The sequence below is a fragment of the Rhea americana genome, unplaced genomic scaffold (genome assembly GCF_003343005.1).
Source record: "Rhea americana isolate MKP2758 unplaced genomic scaffold, rheAme1 scaffold_94, whole genome shotgun sequence".
Taxonomy (NCBI): Eukaryota; Metazoa; Chordata; class Aves; order Rheiformes; family Rheidae; genus Rhea; species Rhea americana.
Window position 1 is genome coordinate 3,118,945 of NW_028187133.1, and position 16,778 is coordinate 3,135,722.

Here is a 16,778-nt window from a genome sequence, read left to right on the forward strand (position 1 = left end):
ATCAACAATATTTAAATATTGAACAGACCTGCATGTAGCGAAAAGAAAAGGCCATGACCAATAAGAGCCCTGGAGGGGTAGAGCTGGGAAAAAGGTGGGGAGAATTTGTAATTCATCTAACAATCTGAAAGAAAAGCACTTAGAGAGGCAAAATAGTGTCAAATGGAGAGGGAATGGAGACCAGGACAGAATTAGGCTGAAAGGGGACAGAGAGAAAGGCATGCGATAGCACAAGCGTAGCCACCAAGACCAGSGTGAGGCGAAGATGCCAGAGCCGCAGCATTCTTCTGCTGTCACTGTGAAACCCGCCAAGGACTGAGCATGCCTCCTCCACGCCTAGTCCACACATGGACGTAGCCTACTACCACTRTCGGTGGTCTCTCAGCTCAACAGGTTACAGGGATTCAGTTTTGAAGCAATCAACCAGTCCACACATGGCCTGGCACAGATGTTAACAAGGTGGACTTCCTGTTTTCTCCAGTTGCTACTCTTAAATTTGAAAATTATGCACACAGAGAAAACTCAGTAGAAGATTATTATGGTCCCAAATGAAGCGTTCAGCATTTAGTTAAAACCTCAATTAACATTGCCTGCTCAACTCTTTCTGTGGTCTCCAATTACATAATCATACTGTTTAATGACATTGTTATACGTTTTCCCCACGCAGGAGCTAGAATAAAATTTCAAAGGTTTTCTTTGGCACTTTTCCTGAAGCCTTAGTGAATAAATGCTTTTACTTTTGATGAGCTTTCCTTATATTTTACATATTAGCCACAAATGAATTCAGAATGAGATTTTTTTCATTGTCTAAAGTATTAATTTATTAATGAGAATATGAATACATAAAATGTTAGATAACATTCATATTATGACTTCATGCTGAATCTCAAGCAGCACTCTTTCAGATTATTCTTTAAATAAATACATCCTTTCTTAAGAAAGAAAAAGCATTTTAAGGCCAAGTCACTATTTTGATCCAGAATTTCCTGGAGTTCCTTCCCAATGCATGTTGCCTTAGTGAGGTTGTATTTAAAACTATTAACTTACACCCAAGCTTCCAAAAAGTCTCACTTAAATGAGACTAGAGGAATACTAGAGGAATATGCTGCAACTCTGCAAGAGCAAATGCTGGCCTGCCATGAAACTGAAACAACGCAGCTCCACCGTTACTTAAGATAAATGCTAAATACTTCAGTGCTGATTTGTTTCTTAACAAAAATGATGGTCACCTTTCCTCACAGCTGTGCAAAGTCAAGAATAAATTGCCCTTCACACAATACCAGTAAAATAACCTTGTTAATGCAAGGTACATTAGAAATTCTGTTTCAAGCCTGCATTAATTGCTAATAAGCTGTGTTTTGACTGCTTTCATTTTCTGTTAACAATTTGTTTTGGTTTTATCTATTTTCAGTGAGTCCCAGACACTGCGCAACTAATTTTCAAAAGTAATCTGCCATTTACTGATTTAATGTTACGGAAAATAAAGCACAAGGACACAAAACACTCCCTCCAAATAATACAAGAAGAATACAGACTATTAGCTATAGATCGGGGTTGTGATTAAAAGAAAAATTGCAGTTGAACTGGATCTTAGTTTTTGCATTTCATATGTGCACAAAATTCATCAACAAAATTGCATAATTTCCACTGAAAGATATCMTTATAATTAATTTAACATACACGAATGAAATGTTAATATTCAAGGTCACTGGTTAAAGGAAGCATGGAAATATTCCTATGAGGTGCAACAGCTGATTTGCCCTACCTCCTTACATAAAATTAAGACAAGTCCAACATTTCTCATCACATCTTACCGTTTGCTTTTCTTTCAAGCCTTCTCTTCCTGACACTTTTCTTTCATGTTTTCCTAACTCCATCTCCCAGGGGAAAGAAAAAAATCCCTCAAGTCCTGYGCAGAAGTGATTTAATCTGACTACATGTTAGATATCACTGTACTTTTCAAGTCGTGAGACACAACTATCAGGCAGCGCTGGTGATAATTTCGGGTTAGCTCACGTTTCCATTTATAGACACTGAAAATTCAYAAATAGAACCCTGGAAGGAAGGCGGGCAGCTGGCCTCAGATAACAATAAACATCGTTTTGGCATCAAAGCAAATCCTTTAACGGAGATTTTGGTTACYGGCCCCATTCACTCTTCCCTCTCCTGTTCCTTCTGCCTCCAAAAAYTTAAATTTAAAACCTTCATGAAAAGTAATAGCAACAAGCACCTGTAGCACTARCTCATGCTCACAGAGGTTATTAAGTGAGCAAAGTGACAATTATGCTTGGTTGGTACCACTCGACATTACATAGATTGAAAATATACAGAAAAACATTTTAAAATAGATACTTCAGTCTGGCTATTGATCTTTCCCTGTTGAGTGTTTGGAATTGAGCTATCCCAATTTATTTCCATGTAGAGTATATTCTCCTTTCCTAATACAAGACATGACATTTCAGTATGTTTTGCTTTTTAGAAGCATTGAAAGAATTGCAAAGCTTTCYGTCAGCACTCTGAGCACCCATAATACAAGAAGTGACCACTGGGCATCTAAAATACAGCTATTAGCCATAAAGACGATGGCTCTGGCATCTGACTGTTCGTTAACCGCGGGAGAATAACCTGGCTCTGGTTCATAACGATAAAGTCAGGCATCCAATATTAGAAACTGTAGTGGGAGGGGATTCGCTCGTCGGCTCGGCTGCAAATTCCAGGGTCCGCGGCACACCCGCTGGTTGCCACCTCAGCTGGGCAAATGTTGTCCTAGGAGTGATTCACATGCATGGTTTATTCAGCATATACCAGCAAGGGATAGGAAAAAGTTCACTACAGAGTTACGCAGAAGATATTTGCTACTGTTAAATGAGAATTGCTCTCTTCTCATCTACAGYTTATTAAGAAATGTGTATCCCTTTATAAAGCTGGCAGTTTAAGCATCTTGTTAAATCCCAGAAATTTTTCCATGCTAYTAAACAAACTTCCTTTCCCTTTCTTCCTACCAGCACACTGGTTAAAAGGAGTTTCTTCTAATATATAAAAAAAAATCATTTATAATTTTTCAACTGCATAGGGAAATGACAGTCAAAACTAGGCACAATCCTTTCTGCTCTGCTTGTTTTTTGGTTGATATTTCATTCACTTTAGATCTTTAGAGCCTCAAAGAGGAAGAAATGGCAACTGAAGAAGTCATCACACAACAGCAAATATAATTTACATATGAAAAGTTGACAAAAAACCAACTTGCATTGCTCCTGCTCTGMGACTTTGTTCAGAACAAAGAAGTGACAAAGAAGTGACATTTTTTTTCATTAGCCTCTCTTCTATTTTTGTTTGTAGAAGTGTAAATCAGCCAGCAGAAGAGTGAGGAAAGGCAAATATAAAGAACCCATCAAATCTACATGGGTTGCAATAGCAGAGAGAACAAAAATGTGCTTGATGTCACAAGATTAAAAAATGCACTCCACTAAGTCTCCTGAAAATGCWGGGAAAAAAGAACAAAAATAAGTGATATAATACCCAGAGGAGAGTTGTGGTACTTCTCTGCTCTTCAGCAGAAACACAAACAGTAGTAAGAAGTTCATATCTCCAAGATCTTTTCTGAGAGGCTGAAATATATCCCCGGGGTGAGGGGGAGAGCTTGCATAATGCCTTTGTACCACTTATGCCCTCAAAATAGGTCTTAAGTGGGATTTAAACAGCAGCTTACATTACACTGCTGCAGAGGGGGGAATTTCACCCMGAGGCATTAATCTTGCCTTGAAGCAAGCTTCCACAAGCAAGCACGAGAACAAAAGTGTTCCCTGTTCTCCTCCAGGCCTTTCCCCAACCTAAGCAGTAACAAACCAAGAGGATTAGAAAATTGTACCACCTGGTTATTGAGAATTCACATAGCACAGATGAAAAGCTGAAGCACCGCAACTACTGAAAATTGGCACTTTGCAGTGGTTTTAAATCATTGGAGAGGACCAACATATCTCAGATAGACAGAAACATTCAGCTATGTGTTGCACAGAAAATAGACATGTAGCAAYTTAATATAAACTCCAATTTGTAATATTGCAGAATTCTCGATATCACGGTAGAAGCCAGTTAATTGTTCAAAACTAAGTCCACTTGCACATGGAGAAGCTACCACACTGCTCGAGGAGAAGGAGCAGTCAYGGTGGGTCACGGTTATGATGAGCACCAACAAGGAGCATCCAGCAGAGCACAGTATGGATAGAAGTTGCCTCCAGCTGGATCCACCTTAGGATCAGCTCTTCAGAGTACATTCTCTGGCCTTATAATATAGGTGGCTTGAATATCCTTTGACTTCCAGTAAGCTTTAAAGCAGCAGTTTTGAGGGGAGTCACTCTTTATTTGTGCTGGGGAATAAATACTTCAGCTGGTGAAAGAGTAAGCTGTCAGTGGCACAGTTAACAATTTAGTTAACAAATTAGTTAACAATTTAGGATTAAAAACGTGTATAAATCCATAAAGACTTAGACCAGCATTGGTGGGTTTTATCTAGAGTTTATGCTATTTAGTAGTCACACTAACTACACTGAAACTTGTATCACTTTCCTACTCTCTGCTTTCAGTGCCTTACTTTGTTTTCATGTATCAAGTCACCCATGTGGATGTCAGAGACCCATGTAGAATGACTCAAGGATGTTCCTACAAAGCAGCCTTACTCTTAATAATACCAACATAGGATCCTTAGGAGATTCGCTTTTACAAGATGGTTTTTCATCACCATTCTTTTAATGGTGTCTAATAGTGCTTATAAGAAAAAAAAAGCCTTCTTCTTTCACTGTGTGTCTACTACATCCTGAAAAGGATGKAAAMMAAAAAAAAAAAAAAAAAAAAAAAAAGTTAAAATTAAAACACGAAAACAGGGAAAGACTTAATGACTTAATTGCTCCATTTCTTGTGACTGAAAATTCATATTCTGTATACAACATGCTGCTGATCGTCCATGTACTGGGTATTTGGAGCAGATCATACTTGTGATGGAAATGGAGGCAAAAAACTCTGAATGCAACAGACTATGAAGCCATACCATCCCATTGAAAGTGGGGAGCACAAGAAATGTTGGAAGCAGAGCTCTCTCATATCCAGAATGCCCCTAAATAAAGACCCTGAAGATAACATGAGATGGTAGAGACAGAAAGGCTGACAYCCTTCTGCTACTCACCACACCTCACATAGCATATTTGCATGTGAAACCTGAAGGAAGACCATAGTACTAACCGTATGAGAATATGTGTTTAAATCATTATGGGAGTATACTTCTAATTCCTACATAGAAATAATGAAGGTAATTTTATTCTAAGGACCTTCTAATATCCTGTTAGTAACTTTATATTTCCTATTTTACTTTGCAAGGTAAAAACAGTAAATGGGTGCTAAGTAAAATACATGCTATAAACAGTTCATTGCCTAAATTACTGTGCTATTTTCAGTGATTTCGTTGTATTACAGACATTGGTCTCTTCACATCTGTTTTTCTTTTCAGAGCAGGACCTAACAAGAGGCCAAGAGATGAAGTTGATAGGGGGCTTGCTTTGCAATTTTTTTCTGTAAGTAGAAAGTGTTGAAAATCCAAAACAGTAGCACTGTGTAAATAAACAATACAGGCAGATATATTTTCTATGCTCATTTAATTTCCATTCTTGAAAAAAGAAACAAGCAATTTCATGAAGTTTGTGGGTCACTCTAAACTATGTTTTCTCTCACATAGCTACTGTAATTCTTTCACTTCACACATTTTCATTCTCAAAATGACAACCCTGTAACCCTAGACTGCCAGCTGATATATCACATGTGATAGCTCTCTAATGCTTCTCTCTTAAATCAGTATCTTTCATTTGCTCAGTATCAAACACTGCATTAGTATTAAATAACTGGATATACTAATTCTAAACCAGAAGTCTTCAGTCTTATTTTACTCAGTTGAAATCCACCTACTTATATCTCGGGTATTAATTAAAAGGACTACAACAACTACACAAATCACATCTGCAGTGATTTTTAGAGGTCTGATCTACAGAGAGTATCTGTCATACATTTGAAACAATAAAATCAAAAAAGTTAATAAATAAATAAGCCCAGAAGATGCAAGCTCTCTCATAACTTTGTAACTGCCAGTCATGAAGAAATTACAAATTAAGCTTTCCAGCTTCTCTCTGATGCCCACCCTTATCTCAGCCCCAGGACGACAAACTACCCAGGGTCCAAACGTTACTCCAGCACATCTCTCCAAGGTCACGTGCACATGTCCTGAAACGGCAGGACTTCAGAAGCTTTTCTAGCTGATATTTCGTAGTATGCTCAGAGCAGAAATGAAAAGCATGCCAGAATCTCTGCTGTTAGGTCCTAAGATCACTTACCTTTCAAGCAACACAGATCTGGGAGTAGGAAGCTGATCCCTTCGAGAGGTCAGTCCACATTCCTGCTGCTGCGCCCGGCAGCTGCTGCTGTCACTTCTCCGTCCACCCAGCTTACTCAGTAAATACTCGAGGAGCAGGAGATAACAGGCGTGGAAAAAGAGGGAAACATTACATGCAGGGCAAGTCACTGCTCCGTATAAGGGGTAGCAATAACCACAGCCTATACACATCATGTATAGGGCACCTGCGTTTCCTTCACAAACTTTTTCCAGAGGGACAAGTTAGAATACATTAAATTCAGAACAAAAAACAAAAAAAAGTTAATTTTAACATTATGTTATGATATGGAGACATCTCGAACCCTCTCTGACAACGAATTTCATGGAAGGTAAGCACTTTCTTCTGTGCAAGGATCTTTTCAGTCAACTGCTTTAAAGCAGACTAGCCATGACAGCGTTGCTCAGCTGCAAGGTGGCAGATCTGCTACTCTACATCAGCAAAGATGGCTCCAGTACAACTGAGGGGGGCTTTTGGTTGTTACTGGATATCTATTCCTTCATCTATGTGCATACATTATGTCCCTAAAATAATACTGCAATCCAGATTATTCCATGCTGTAATGTGTATTTCAATAGATGTATCACAAAACAATCTTCCCCTCCTGGCCACCTCTATATCAGTCACCCGGGAAATAAGAGAACAGGATACGAGCTAGCATTAACAGACCAACTCCCCTAGCACCTTTTGCCCAGTCTGTCTCTGCCCGTTCTTATCTAAAAAAAAAAAAAAAAAAAAAAAAAAGAGCCATTACACAGTGCAGATATGGGCATCAGAACCTGACCTCCACCTGGGCCGCTCTTGCAACGAACAAAGGTGAAACGTCACCGAACTCGCGGGGAAACAGGCAGAATTGGTTGCTTATATGAGCCCAGAACATATGTTTCGCGGAGGCTTCAGGATTCAGTTGACATTTGGTAGAACGGCGTACCCGTTTATGCCCTATTCAATAAAAATAAAGCACCGGTTCGTTTCTGTGGGTGCTTCTTTCACTGTCCAGGGTTCATTTGCCAACTTGTGTTCAGGTCTTTTGCACCGTAGGTTTCTACTTTGCAGTATGAAATTTGTTTTTAAAACAAATTCAGCTGTCAACAGACAGACAGCTAAACATTAAAAAGTTCTCTGAATACTGACAGCATTTAGTTAGGAGCACACAGTTTTGACAGCAAAGTTCTAATTCCAATACCCACTACTAGGGCCCGAAATCAATAGATATAGGCTTGTCATACTGCCAAACAATCTCTAAAATCACAACAATTAAACTCAAAAGCCTTATTAAAGCACGACCTGACACATCCAGGGTACACTAACACAGCCCCTGTGCCTCTCTCAAGCATTTTGGAAAGCAATATATTACCTAATGAAGAACCTAAACTCACTAAATATACACAGAATGAAAAAAAAATAGAGTCTGGAGTTCTCAATAGTATTCTTATTTTATTTCACTTTAAGTCTCAACTGCAACTTACTCTGCAACCAATGACTAGCTTATAACAGTATAATGAGTATATCACTTTTCTGACATCTAATAAGACATAATTCAGTATTAATAAACTATATATAACACTAGCTGGATTGCAAAAGCATTTACGGGTTGATCTTGATAATATTCTTGCAATATGTGTTGAGCAAACATTATGTCATGATGGAGAAACATTGTTTATTTTGGAGGAGGAGAAGGGATAGGAACCATATATTTTTTAACATAAGTTCTTTTATTGACGTCATTTAAGATAATTCAAACCGGAATGTTTACACACACACGAGTCTTTATTCTTACAGCAAGAGAAGATTCTAAAATAATGTTAATTTTGCAAAATGAATGAAAATTAGTTTAATATTTCTATTGCTTATGAATTATCTTCAATTGAGCAAATAAAAAAGCTGCAGTGGACACAGTTGGGGAGTCAAGAAAAATCTTGATATCATACAGTGTTATTGCATACCTTCTCCTTCTTCCCCCTCCAAAACAAAATCTCCCTTTTATCTGTAAGAGATATGATTCCAGCTACGTGATAGCTATATTCTCCCAGGAACTTCCTAATTCCTGACAAGCCAGATACCATCATTCATTCAAGTCTTGCATGAATGATCATCTGAGAAATCACTCAGAATCTGAATAAAAGATGAGGCTCTACCAGATCATTACGTTATATTATATTTGAAGGGAAAGACACACCTGAAAAAAGAAATCAAAACACTTAAAACACACAGAAAAAAAAAGTCCTTATCTCCAAGTCTAGCAGAAGAAGACTTTGACTCTGAATTAAGGCAGCAGTGTAGAACCCCAAATAAAAATAAGTTACAGAAGGTTGTTCTTAAGTATATTAGAATATTAGAATATGTTAGAAATCAGAGTAGTATTGAAAAGAATTAATGGCTTTAATGGACAAGGAAGAACTTCTGCGCTTAAAATCAGACAGTAACTGAAGCCTGAGAGGTTGCTTCTCAGTTCACTCTCAGGGGCACAGTTATGTAAGATGTCTTCTTGCATTTGGATCTAATAAAATGTGACTTACAAGTTCTATTCAAATTTGATCTATGCTTGCAAAACCTGTCCTTCATTACATTAGAACGAGATACACAATTCCTATGTAAATTCCTATGTCCATTTCTCCATGAAAAAAATACCAGCACAATTTGTAAGACAGAAAGGGAATTTTTATTCTGATAGAAAACAACATTAAAAGGAACAATTCAGAGGAACCTGCAGGTAGAACACAGGGTAAGCTATATCAACAAAACATGGACACAAGATTTAAAAAAATCTTATACAGCTGCTTTCATCATGTTTCCAAATGGGTAGAGTACCCTCCGAAAAACCTGTCCGTCCCCTTCATCATTGTGTTTAGCTGCTGTAAATGCACTTAAGCGTGGATATCGAACCACTTGGCGGCATTCACATAACCTCGCTCAGAACATGCTGTTTCGARTGCACAAGCTCCAGCTGAAGGGAAGTTCAAGGCAAATAAATATGATCACGGGTTCTGTTCCCCCCCCCCAACCCCATGTTCAAATTGCATCCTCTGTGTAATGGTTTTTACCTACAAATAAGGCATAGTGGTTCAAGTACTACATTACATTTAATCGAACAACAGAAGAAAGAAAAAAATGAAAAAAATATATTTCCAGAAATGTGCTTTACTAGGGAGGGTAAAAAGCGTTGTTCAGACAGTCCGAATAGGCAGGGCTTTCTGTGCTGTCGGCTTCCTCAGGCTCAAAGTCCTCTGGATCCGGTGGCAACTGGTCGGTATCTTCATCGGAAGTTGATGGACGCGTAAGGATTATTCGAGGTATCTTCAGGGAGATGTGGAAGAGTGCAGAGAGGAGAGTGAGGTCAAGAACAGGGAAGTGTAAAGAAAGAAATATTTAAAGGCATGGAGAAAGCAGGTTATGAGCAAAAACATGCAACGAATGTAACGCAGACGAGCTTACTGACAGATGAAGTGTTCTACACCAAAAAATTGTATTGCTAATGAAAGCAAAATTTAGACAATTCGCATTTCCTCTCATTAACTAATTTTTTAAAAACTTAGTTAGGAAAAAATATAAAGATATTGAGAAAAAAAAGGTAAATAAGAAAATTATACAAATACTTTTTTAAAAAAAAAACAACTTCACTGTTTACAAAACCCATGCACTTTAAATCAACAAAAATTAATTAAGGACCATAAAACCTCAGCAAATAAGAAAGTACAGTCCACATTCARGGTAACATATTGATTATTTGGCTTYGAAAATGATATATTTTAGCCTTGTTATCAACCAAATATTTTTACAAGAAACAATAAGAAAAAAAAAGAGCAATGTGTCAATTCATTAGTTTAATAACTGTTCTGATTAATACTGTCAATTTCTTTGCCAAGAACACTGTGCTCTTTGAGAATTATGTTGTAGTGTTTTTAAATTAATAGCAAGTAGCAACTGATAAAAGAACAGAATGTCAGATTCTTGACGTATAGTAAAAACAATGCATCAGTAATGRTTTGCATTAATCAATGGATTATTGCAAATTTGACTCTGATGCCTAAGTCCTACTTTTTCCCAATATCTTCAAAGTTTAGGACATATCAACATACTCTTTTATCTGTTATTGTTATATCTAACAAGAATGTAATACTATGAAACAAAATCTATTTTCCCAGCAATCTGAAAATTTTAAGGAAAAGTATCAGTTATGTAGCAGAGTTAAAGTTTTTTTCTTTTTTTGTATTTCTCAACTTTATAAGAATGTTTAATGTTGACACTWTAGAATTCAGTCATTTATATTATTATTTCGTTACTGCAAGTTATTTGATTTTTGGAAGCGACTCAAGTGCAGGCGGACGTTTCACAGCTGTTCAGCTAGCCAGGCACTAGGTTTCTACACCGAAGCATCCTCCAGGCTCCCCGGACAAAGCCAGCTAGAACTCCATCGACCRGAACGGGAGCCTAAACCCTGGCTCGCAGCTGGGCACGCCCCATGCGGATACTGMTGTGCAGGTGTCAGCCTGGAGCTGAATCTCACCCACAATAACTGTAAACTGTTTTTAAAACCAGGAATGTTTTTTAAGTTAAGTTCACAAATGTACAACCTCCTAATTATATCTCCTTTTTTTTTCCTCTCTCTTTTTTTTTTTTTTTCTTTTGCTTACACTAACAAATACACATTACTGGAAGCTTTAAGTAACTCATATTGTTTGSAAGTACTGGYCAAGCTAACAACTCCYGGGAAGACACGTTTCTGCCATGTGYGTCTGACAACRTTTATAWGCTTTCCACACACCAGATCTTTATCTKAGCTCCATTCATTCCTAAAAGATGCCTTTTTCTTAACCACAGCCGGCAGAGAGATGCTTTGTACTGCAGCAAATGCACATCCTGGGTGTACAGGTAGTTGTAACAGGTCATATTTTGAAATCCCACCTGAAAAGCTAGCGCTGAGGTCTCTGCCCTACCTGAAGTTACTTGCAAAAACAACCAGCCCAACAACTTTCGTATTTCATTGAGCTCTCTTCAAAGCTCAAGGAAGATCTTTCTTTGTGTGCTGTTCCACTTGAGATCAGACATGCCCGCTCTTCCCCGAGACCAGAAGCGCATTTCATTCGGCATTCTGCAGGAAGGCACGCTGGCGCTGCTTCTTCCCTTTGAACAGTGGCCCTTGGCCATTTCCATTGCCAGTTTTTGAAATACTCTCTCTTTCTGCTCCCCGGCGATCCTACTTGCAAGGAATCAAATCGAATTTTCTAATAAAGCTTTTATTTAAACATTTCACTACTTCTGAAACCTGCTTCTTGCGTACCGTCTTCCCGATATTATGATGGGACCAGATCTTACAAAATGAATTTAGTCTACTTAATTTAATGAAGAAAACTATACTTAAAAAAAAACTGACTGGCTGTCAGTAAAGAATAACATTAAAAATTTAAATTAACAATATAAAGTTCTTGTGGGTTACTCCACGCAGATGCATGTACACACAGTGTGCTGATGCACAAAGGTCCTTTGGAGACTTTTGTCTGTTTAGGTACTCTGAAATATTCTTCATTTCAGGAATCACCATCTCTGTTAGGTATCGCATAAAATTAGTCATCCTTTTTTCTTCTTGTTCTTCTTCCTTTTTTTTTTTAATATATATAATTATCTACATCTGAAAGAAACACAAATCTGAGACATCCTCCCYGCCACCACAGCGTGGGAAGGAGCGGTTCCTCGGCGGGAGCGCCGGCCCGCCAACACCTCCCGCGCTGGGAGCCCAGCGCTCGCACAACATCTCTRCGGAACCGTGTCAACCGCTTTCCTGAAATAAGTGGCGCTGGGGAAGCCTTTGCTTCACGTCGTGGGATCTTTCACACTGCTGCAAATGAAGAGGAACCAGCTCCGCCCGACCAATTTGCTTTCTACGACCCAGACTGAACAGCTTCTTAGCCCAGAAGCGCTCCAAAAACTGAACATCTGCACTCGCGRGAGAAGACAACGCTCAGCCCCAACCTACTGTACTCCCTCCGAACTCCCCCCGACAGACGGAGCTCTCCCGTGCACCCACCCGCACCTTTTTGGAGGCCCGCCGCTGAGTTTCTGTAACAAGCCAAATTTTCTAGCCCAAGCGCAGCCCTCTCCTCCCACCCCTCTGCTTTCTGCACGTCTCYCCGACCTCTCCCTGCCCAAAGCCCCAGGCTAACCCACCCCACCACTGTCCCAAACCCTTTGCTGCTCTTCCATGCGCTGGGCTCCCCGGTTCCCTGGCGGCTGCGTCAGAGGTGTCATCGACTTGGTAACTCTTGGGATCTTGTGGCTGGGCCGTTCATGCAATTGCAAGTTGAGAATAAGCCCAGTTAGGAAATAGGGTTTGTTTTTTCTAAGATCTACTACAGGGAAAGGAGACTCCACAGTGATGAAAGTTATCAATTATCTCAAAAAAAAAGAAAAAAAAAAAGAAAAAAAAAGAAAAAGAAAGAAAGAAAGAAAGAAAAGAAAATAAAGAGACATAGGAAAATACACGTCATAGTTCAACCATAGCAGCCTTTCCTTATTCAGACTATCCTTAGCAACCCAGTGCTCTCCTTCACTGCCCTCAAATTGACCTTGGTTGCAAGAAAATCAGCATTTAGGTTTTCCTGTCTTTCATGTTCCTTTTTTCCTTTTTTTTCCTAAACAAGAAACCTCAACACCTCTGAATTTCCARTATATTGCCTGTTGTTCAATCCTTTTCTCATACCCACCGCTTCTCTTCCCAGAATCCTAGTGGGATACTCTCTTATTGGTGTTTTCTGATTTTTATGTTCAMCTCTACTGACCACAACTTTTTAATAGGTAAGAATTGCTTTGGGAGCTTTTTTCAGTATGCATATCTGAATACACATAGCTCACATACAAAAGGTCACAGAAAAAGAAGCTATTTTCACTGCTCATTACAGGCAGGGCAAGAAAGAGACACTTAGGATGGAAATAAGGAAAGTCTTTCCCACTCAGACAGTTGAGCTCTACAATAGCATTCCTAGGGAATGTGTGAGAGTTCCTTCTTCTACTAGTAACTTTTTAGAAAAATTGATTTTAGTGTAGGAGGACATTTTATTTTGGACTCTCTGTCAGTTCATGCCATTGTTTTATTCCACTAGTTTTAATGAATAGTGTCTAAACTTGTTTAAAATATTCTATTGAAATTCCAAAGTCCTCCTACTCACTTGCCATCATCATGAACTCATTATTAAAATAACACTCAGAGCATCTGTCAATACAAAGCCATCAAAATATGTAAAAGAAAACTGTATGATTTATAATATGAAAGGTTATTATTTTAATTTTTCCCTGAAAATATATTTTCAATGCCTAAAAGGCATTTACAAAGGACATGTCCTGCACCAAAACCCAATGTATTTAGTATTAGAATTTTTTTTATTTCGCTGTTTGCTTATTCCTTACATTTTGTCAACATAAACACTAAGACTTCAAACAGTAAAAAGGTAATTTCATTTCTGTCTACAACTGGGCATAGCTATAAATCAGATTATTTCAGACCATCTTATTTTATGGAATTATCACGCTCTGCTGAAAGTTGAAGTTCTTCAATAAAAACACAGTCATGGGCTCTGTACGCGCTCCTAGCCCACCGCAGCTGAAAGCAAAATGGACCAGGCTAAATAACTGGAGGCATGGGTTGAAATGGGATGGGAACAAATACACAAGCAGATATGATGCTTCAACTGAGACGTAACATCTTGTTAAAACATGGTAATTGAAATGGCCTGCAAATATGTTAGCCTCTGCTTAATTTTTACCTTCCAACTGTACACGTACATTTTCCTTTTCCACCTCTAATTAAATGTTCATCCAAAAGGTTACAGAACAGTCCGTAAATCACAGCTCACTGTATTTTTATGATCTTTAAAAAGCAGAAGAGAACAAAGCCCCTCATCTTTATTCTCTTATATAAACCCACTTTCCTCCAACCTCCTCCTCCAGATTTCTTACTCCAGTCTTCACAGGACGAGAAAGCTATAAAGACAAGGTCGGGGCCAAAACACAAGCTTCACATAAAAGACTTAATCAGAAGTGATAGGTCAAAGGGAAGCAGAGAGCCGGGCCACCCTTTGGGGAGATGGGCTACAAACTGCAAAGAGCTAGGTCACACGAAGGGCTAAAGTTTGAAAGAACAGAGGCAGGGAAAGGGATTGGGATTAGCCTTTTGGAAGAAAAACAGACACACTTTTAACCCCAGTTCAAAGAGATCACTTTTTAACAAAAATATCCCCCAGCCAGGAAACAGCTCGAGGAAGGACATTTACCTAGTTTGACTCCAGGTATCTAAACAGTATATATTTTTAAAGCTTTAGATTAACAACAGATCTTCACTGACACCAATGCGCAATTGGGCTGTTATTTGTATACTTCAGCTAGTGAAAACAGGAAAAAAAAAAATTTAGTTGAGAGCATTTGTAGGGGTTTACCTGAACCTCATGAAATACTTCACTTTTTCACACCTGAATTATTATTATTATTACTATTTTTTCTTTTTTCTTCTTCCTYACCACCACTGGTGATGYTAACAGTCTTTTAGACTTTAAGAGAAGTAAATTTGGATTTCTCACTAAACAATAAAAACATGGCTTTGCTGGATGCAAAAGGTTGCACTTGGCAATGACTATATTTAGTCACTGTCTAAATCAAATTTCCTTCCTTRGTCTGAGTGAAGGAGGTCGTTTATTAACTCTTAAGAAATATTACAYGTAGCTGGATTTTTTAAAATAACAGTTTTAAAAGGTGCCAAAATGTATAAGAACATCAGAAAAGAGATTAACCACTATMCTTCTGCTCTGTTTAGTCAAAATTGGCATCTGCTGGTTTCTTAATTAAAGAAATACAATGCTTTGTTAACGAAGACAGAGACAATGGATAAAAGTAACCGTCTCTCCAAAAGAAAGCATACAAGAAATACAAGTTGAAGATGAGAAAAAGATCTAATTAATGCATTTTGAACTCAATATTCACAAGTAATTTCAGCTTTCCGATTGAAGAAGGTAAGACAACGGGTGCAGCAGGAAAAAGGTGGCTACAGCAGACYGACTAGACGTACGGTGTCTTCCAGGTAATGAAAACCATCTGAGGTGCAACTGTGCTTGCACAACCACACAAATTTGCAAATGTAATCTAAGCATTCAACACCGCTTCCCTTTTATAGCATGTTATCAAGAGCATGTTGACTTACATATATTTTAAGATGCTCCCTTAATTCTGGTACTCTTGGAAATCCCTAGCTCCTTCACTGCTCCCCGCATGTTTATAGTGTTATTTCACTGTTTTCTAGGCTTTCAGCCAACCTGCAAACCCTGTGAAGTCAGACGGAGAGATGGAGGCATRCACTTTTCCTATGACCTGGGGAATACGGAGCTACTCCAAGCACAGACAGAGCAAGCGGTTGCTTCAAGCAGCCAAGTGCCCCGGGCTCGCCAGCGCCGCRAGAGGAGCAGGGTGCTGGGGCAGCGCCTACTCCTGCTCGGGGGCCCYGAGAGGGGAGCACAAAATTCAGTTTATCCTTACACTTGGAGCAGCAACACCACSCTCAAGCACTGCTCTGGCACTGTATTTTGGAACTCGCTATATTGCTTTTGCTTGCAGCAGGCTGGCGAGGGCCCCACGCAGAGGCTGCAGTTCAAGCCTGTCCCTCTCCCACGAGCCTGTCCCTCTCCCCACCCCATGCTTGGTGGTTTGCTCTAAAATCTAATTTAGCTCAGCGTGGTTTCCTCTAGGTTCGATGCACCAGACAAGTGCTCACTCCAGTTCGCCTTCCCCTAAAATTTACTCTGTGGGAATTTTCTAGAGATCGATATCTCTTAGGGACCAGGTTTAAAACCCAAGCATTTTCTTCACTTGCTATTGGGGTAGTAAGAGAACACTTTGAATGTTTTACCCATCTCCCAGTGTGTGTGTCTCGTTATTTGGGCATGCCACATTTAAAGCTAAGCTCCTCTCTCTTCTTTTTGTAAGGTAGTCTAGTGCCTCCCAGGGGAAATGCAAAAGGCAAAGAAGGTGAAGTCAAATTTACCATCACATTTTATAAGACAAAAAATGAAGGAYCAACGCATCATGTTATATCTGCAATTCCCTTGGACACAAAAGGCTTCTGTTTTACTCAAACCACTTATGTAAATTGTCCTCTGTCCATTTCTTTCATCTTCTAATGTACCACTGGATGCTGACTTCTCTGACGCTTTGGAACCTGCTTTTTTTCTTATTTGTTATATTTACTTGCTTCCTGTATAAACATTTATGGCCAAATGCTAAAAAAATTTAAGAAAATTCATAGCTTGAATCACATTAGGAGACCAAATGACTGAAAAGATACTGCCTACATGACCAACGTTACGTTTG

The 16,778-nt window shown here is 38.9% G+C and overlaps 2 protein-coding genes across 4 annotated transcripts in view; both read right to left on the reverse strand.

The window, feature by feature from the left end:
- Positions 1–1,972, reverse strand: part of MLIP (muscular LMNA interacting protein) — a 117,492-nt gene extending 115,520 nt beyond the window's left edge. For 2 of the 3 annotated variants that reach the window (XM_085324861.1, XM_085324860.1), the window contains exon 1: positions 1,815–1,963. In XM_085324861.1, the coding sequence (XP_085180987.1) occupies positions 1,815–1,877 (63 nt within the window). In that variant the 5' untranslated portion in view covers positions 1,878–1,963. Of the gene's footprint in view, positions 1–1,814 lie in introns of all 3 variants that reach the window. The other variant, XM_085324862.1, reaches the window with a different exon arrangement.
- A 7,603-nt stretch (positions 1,973–9,575) lies between these two features.
- LRRC1 (leucine rich repeat containing 1) overlaps positions 9,576–16,778 on the reverse strand; it is a 93,049-nt gene continuing 85,846 nt past the window's right edge. The window contains exon 19 of the mRNA XM_085324899.1: positions 9,576–9,728. Coding sequence (XP_085181025.1) covers positions 9,576–9,728 — 153 coding nt within the window. The remainder of the gene's footprint in view (positions 9,729–16,778) is intronic.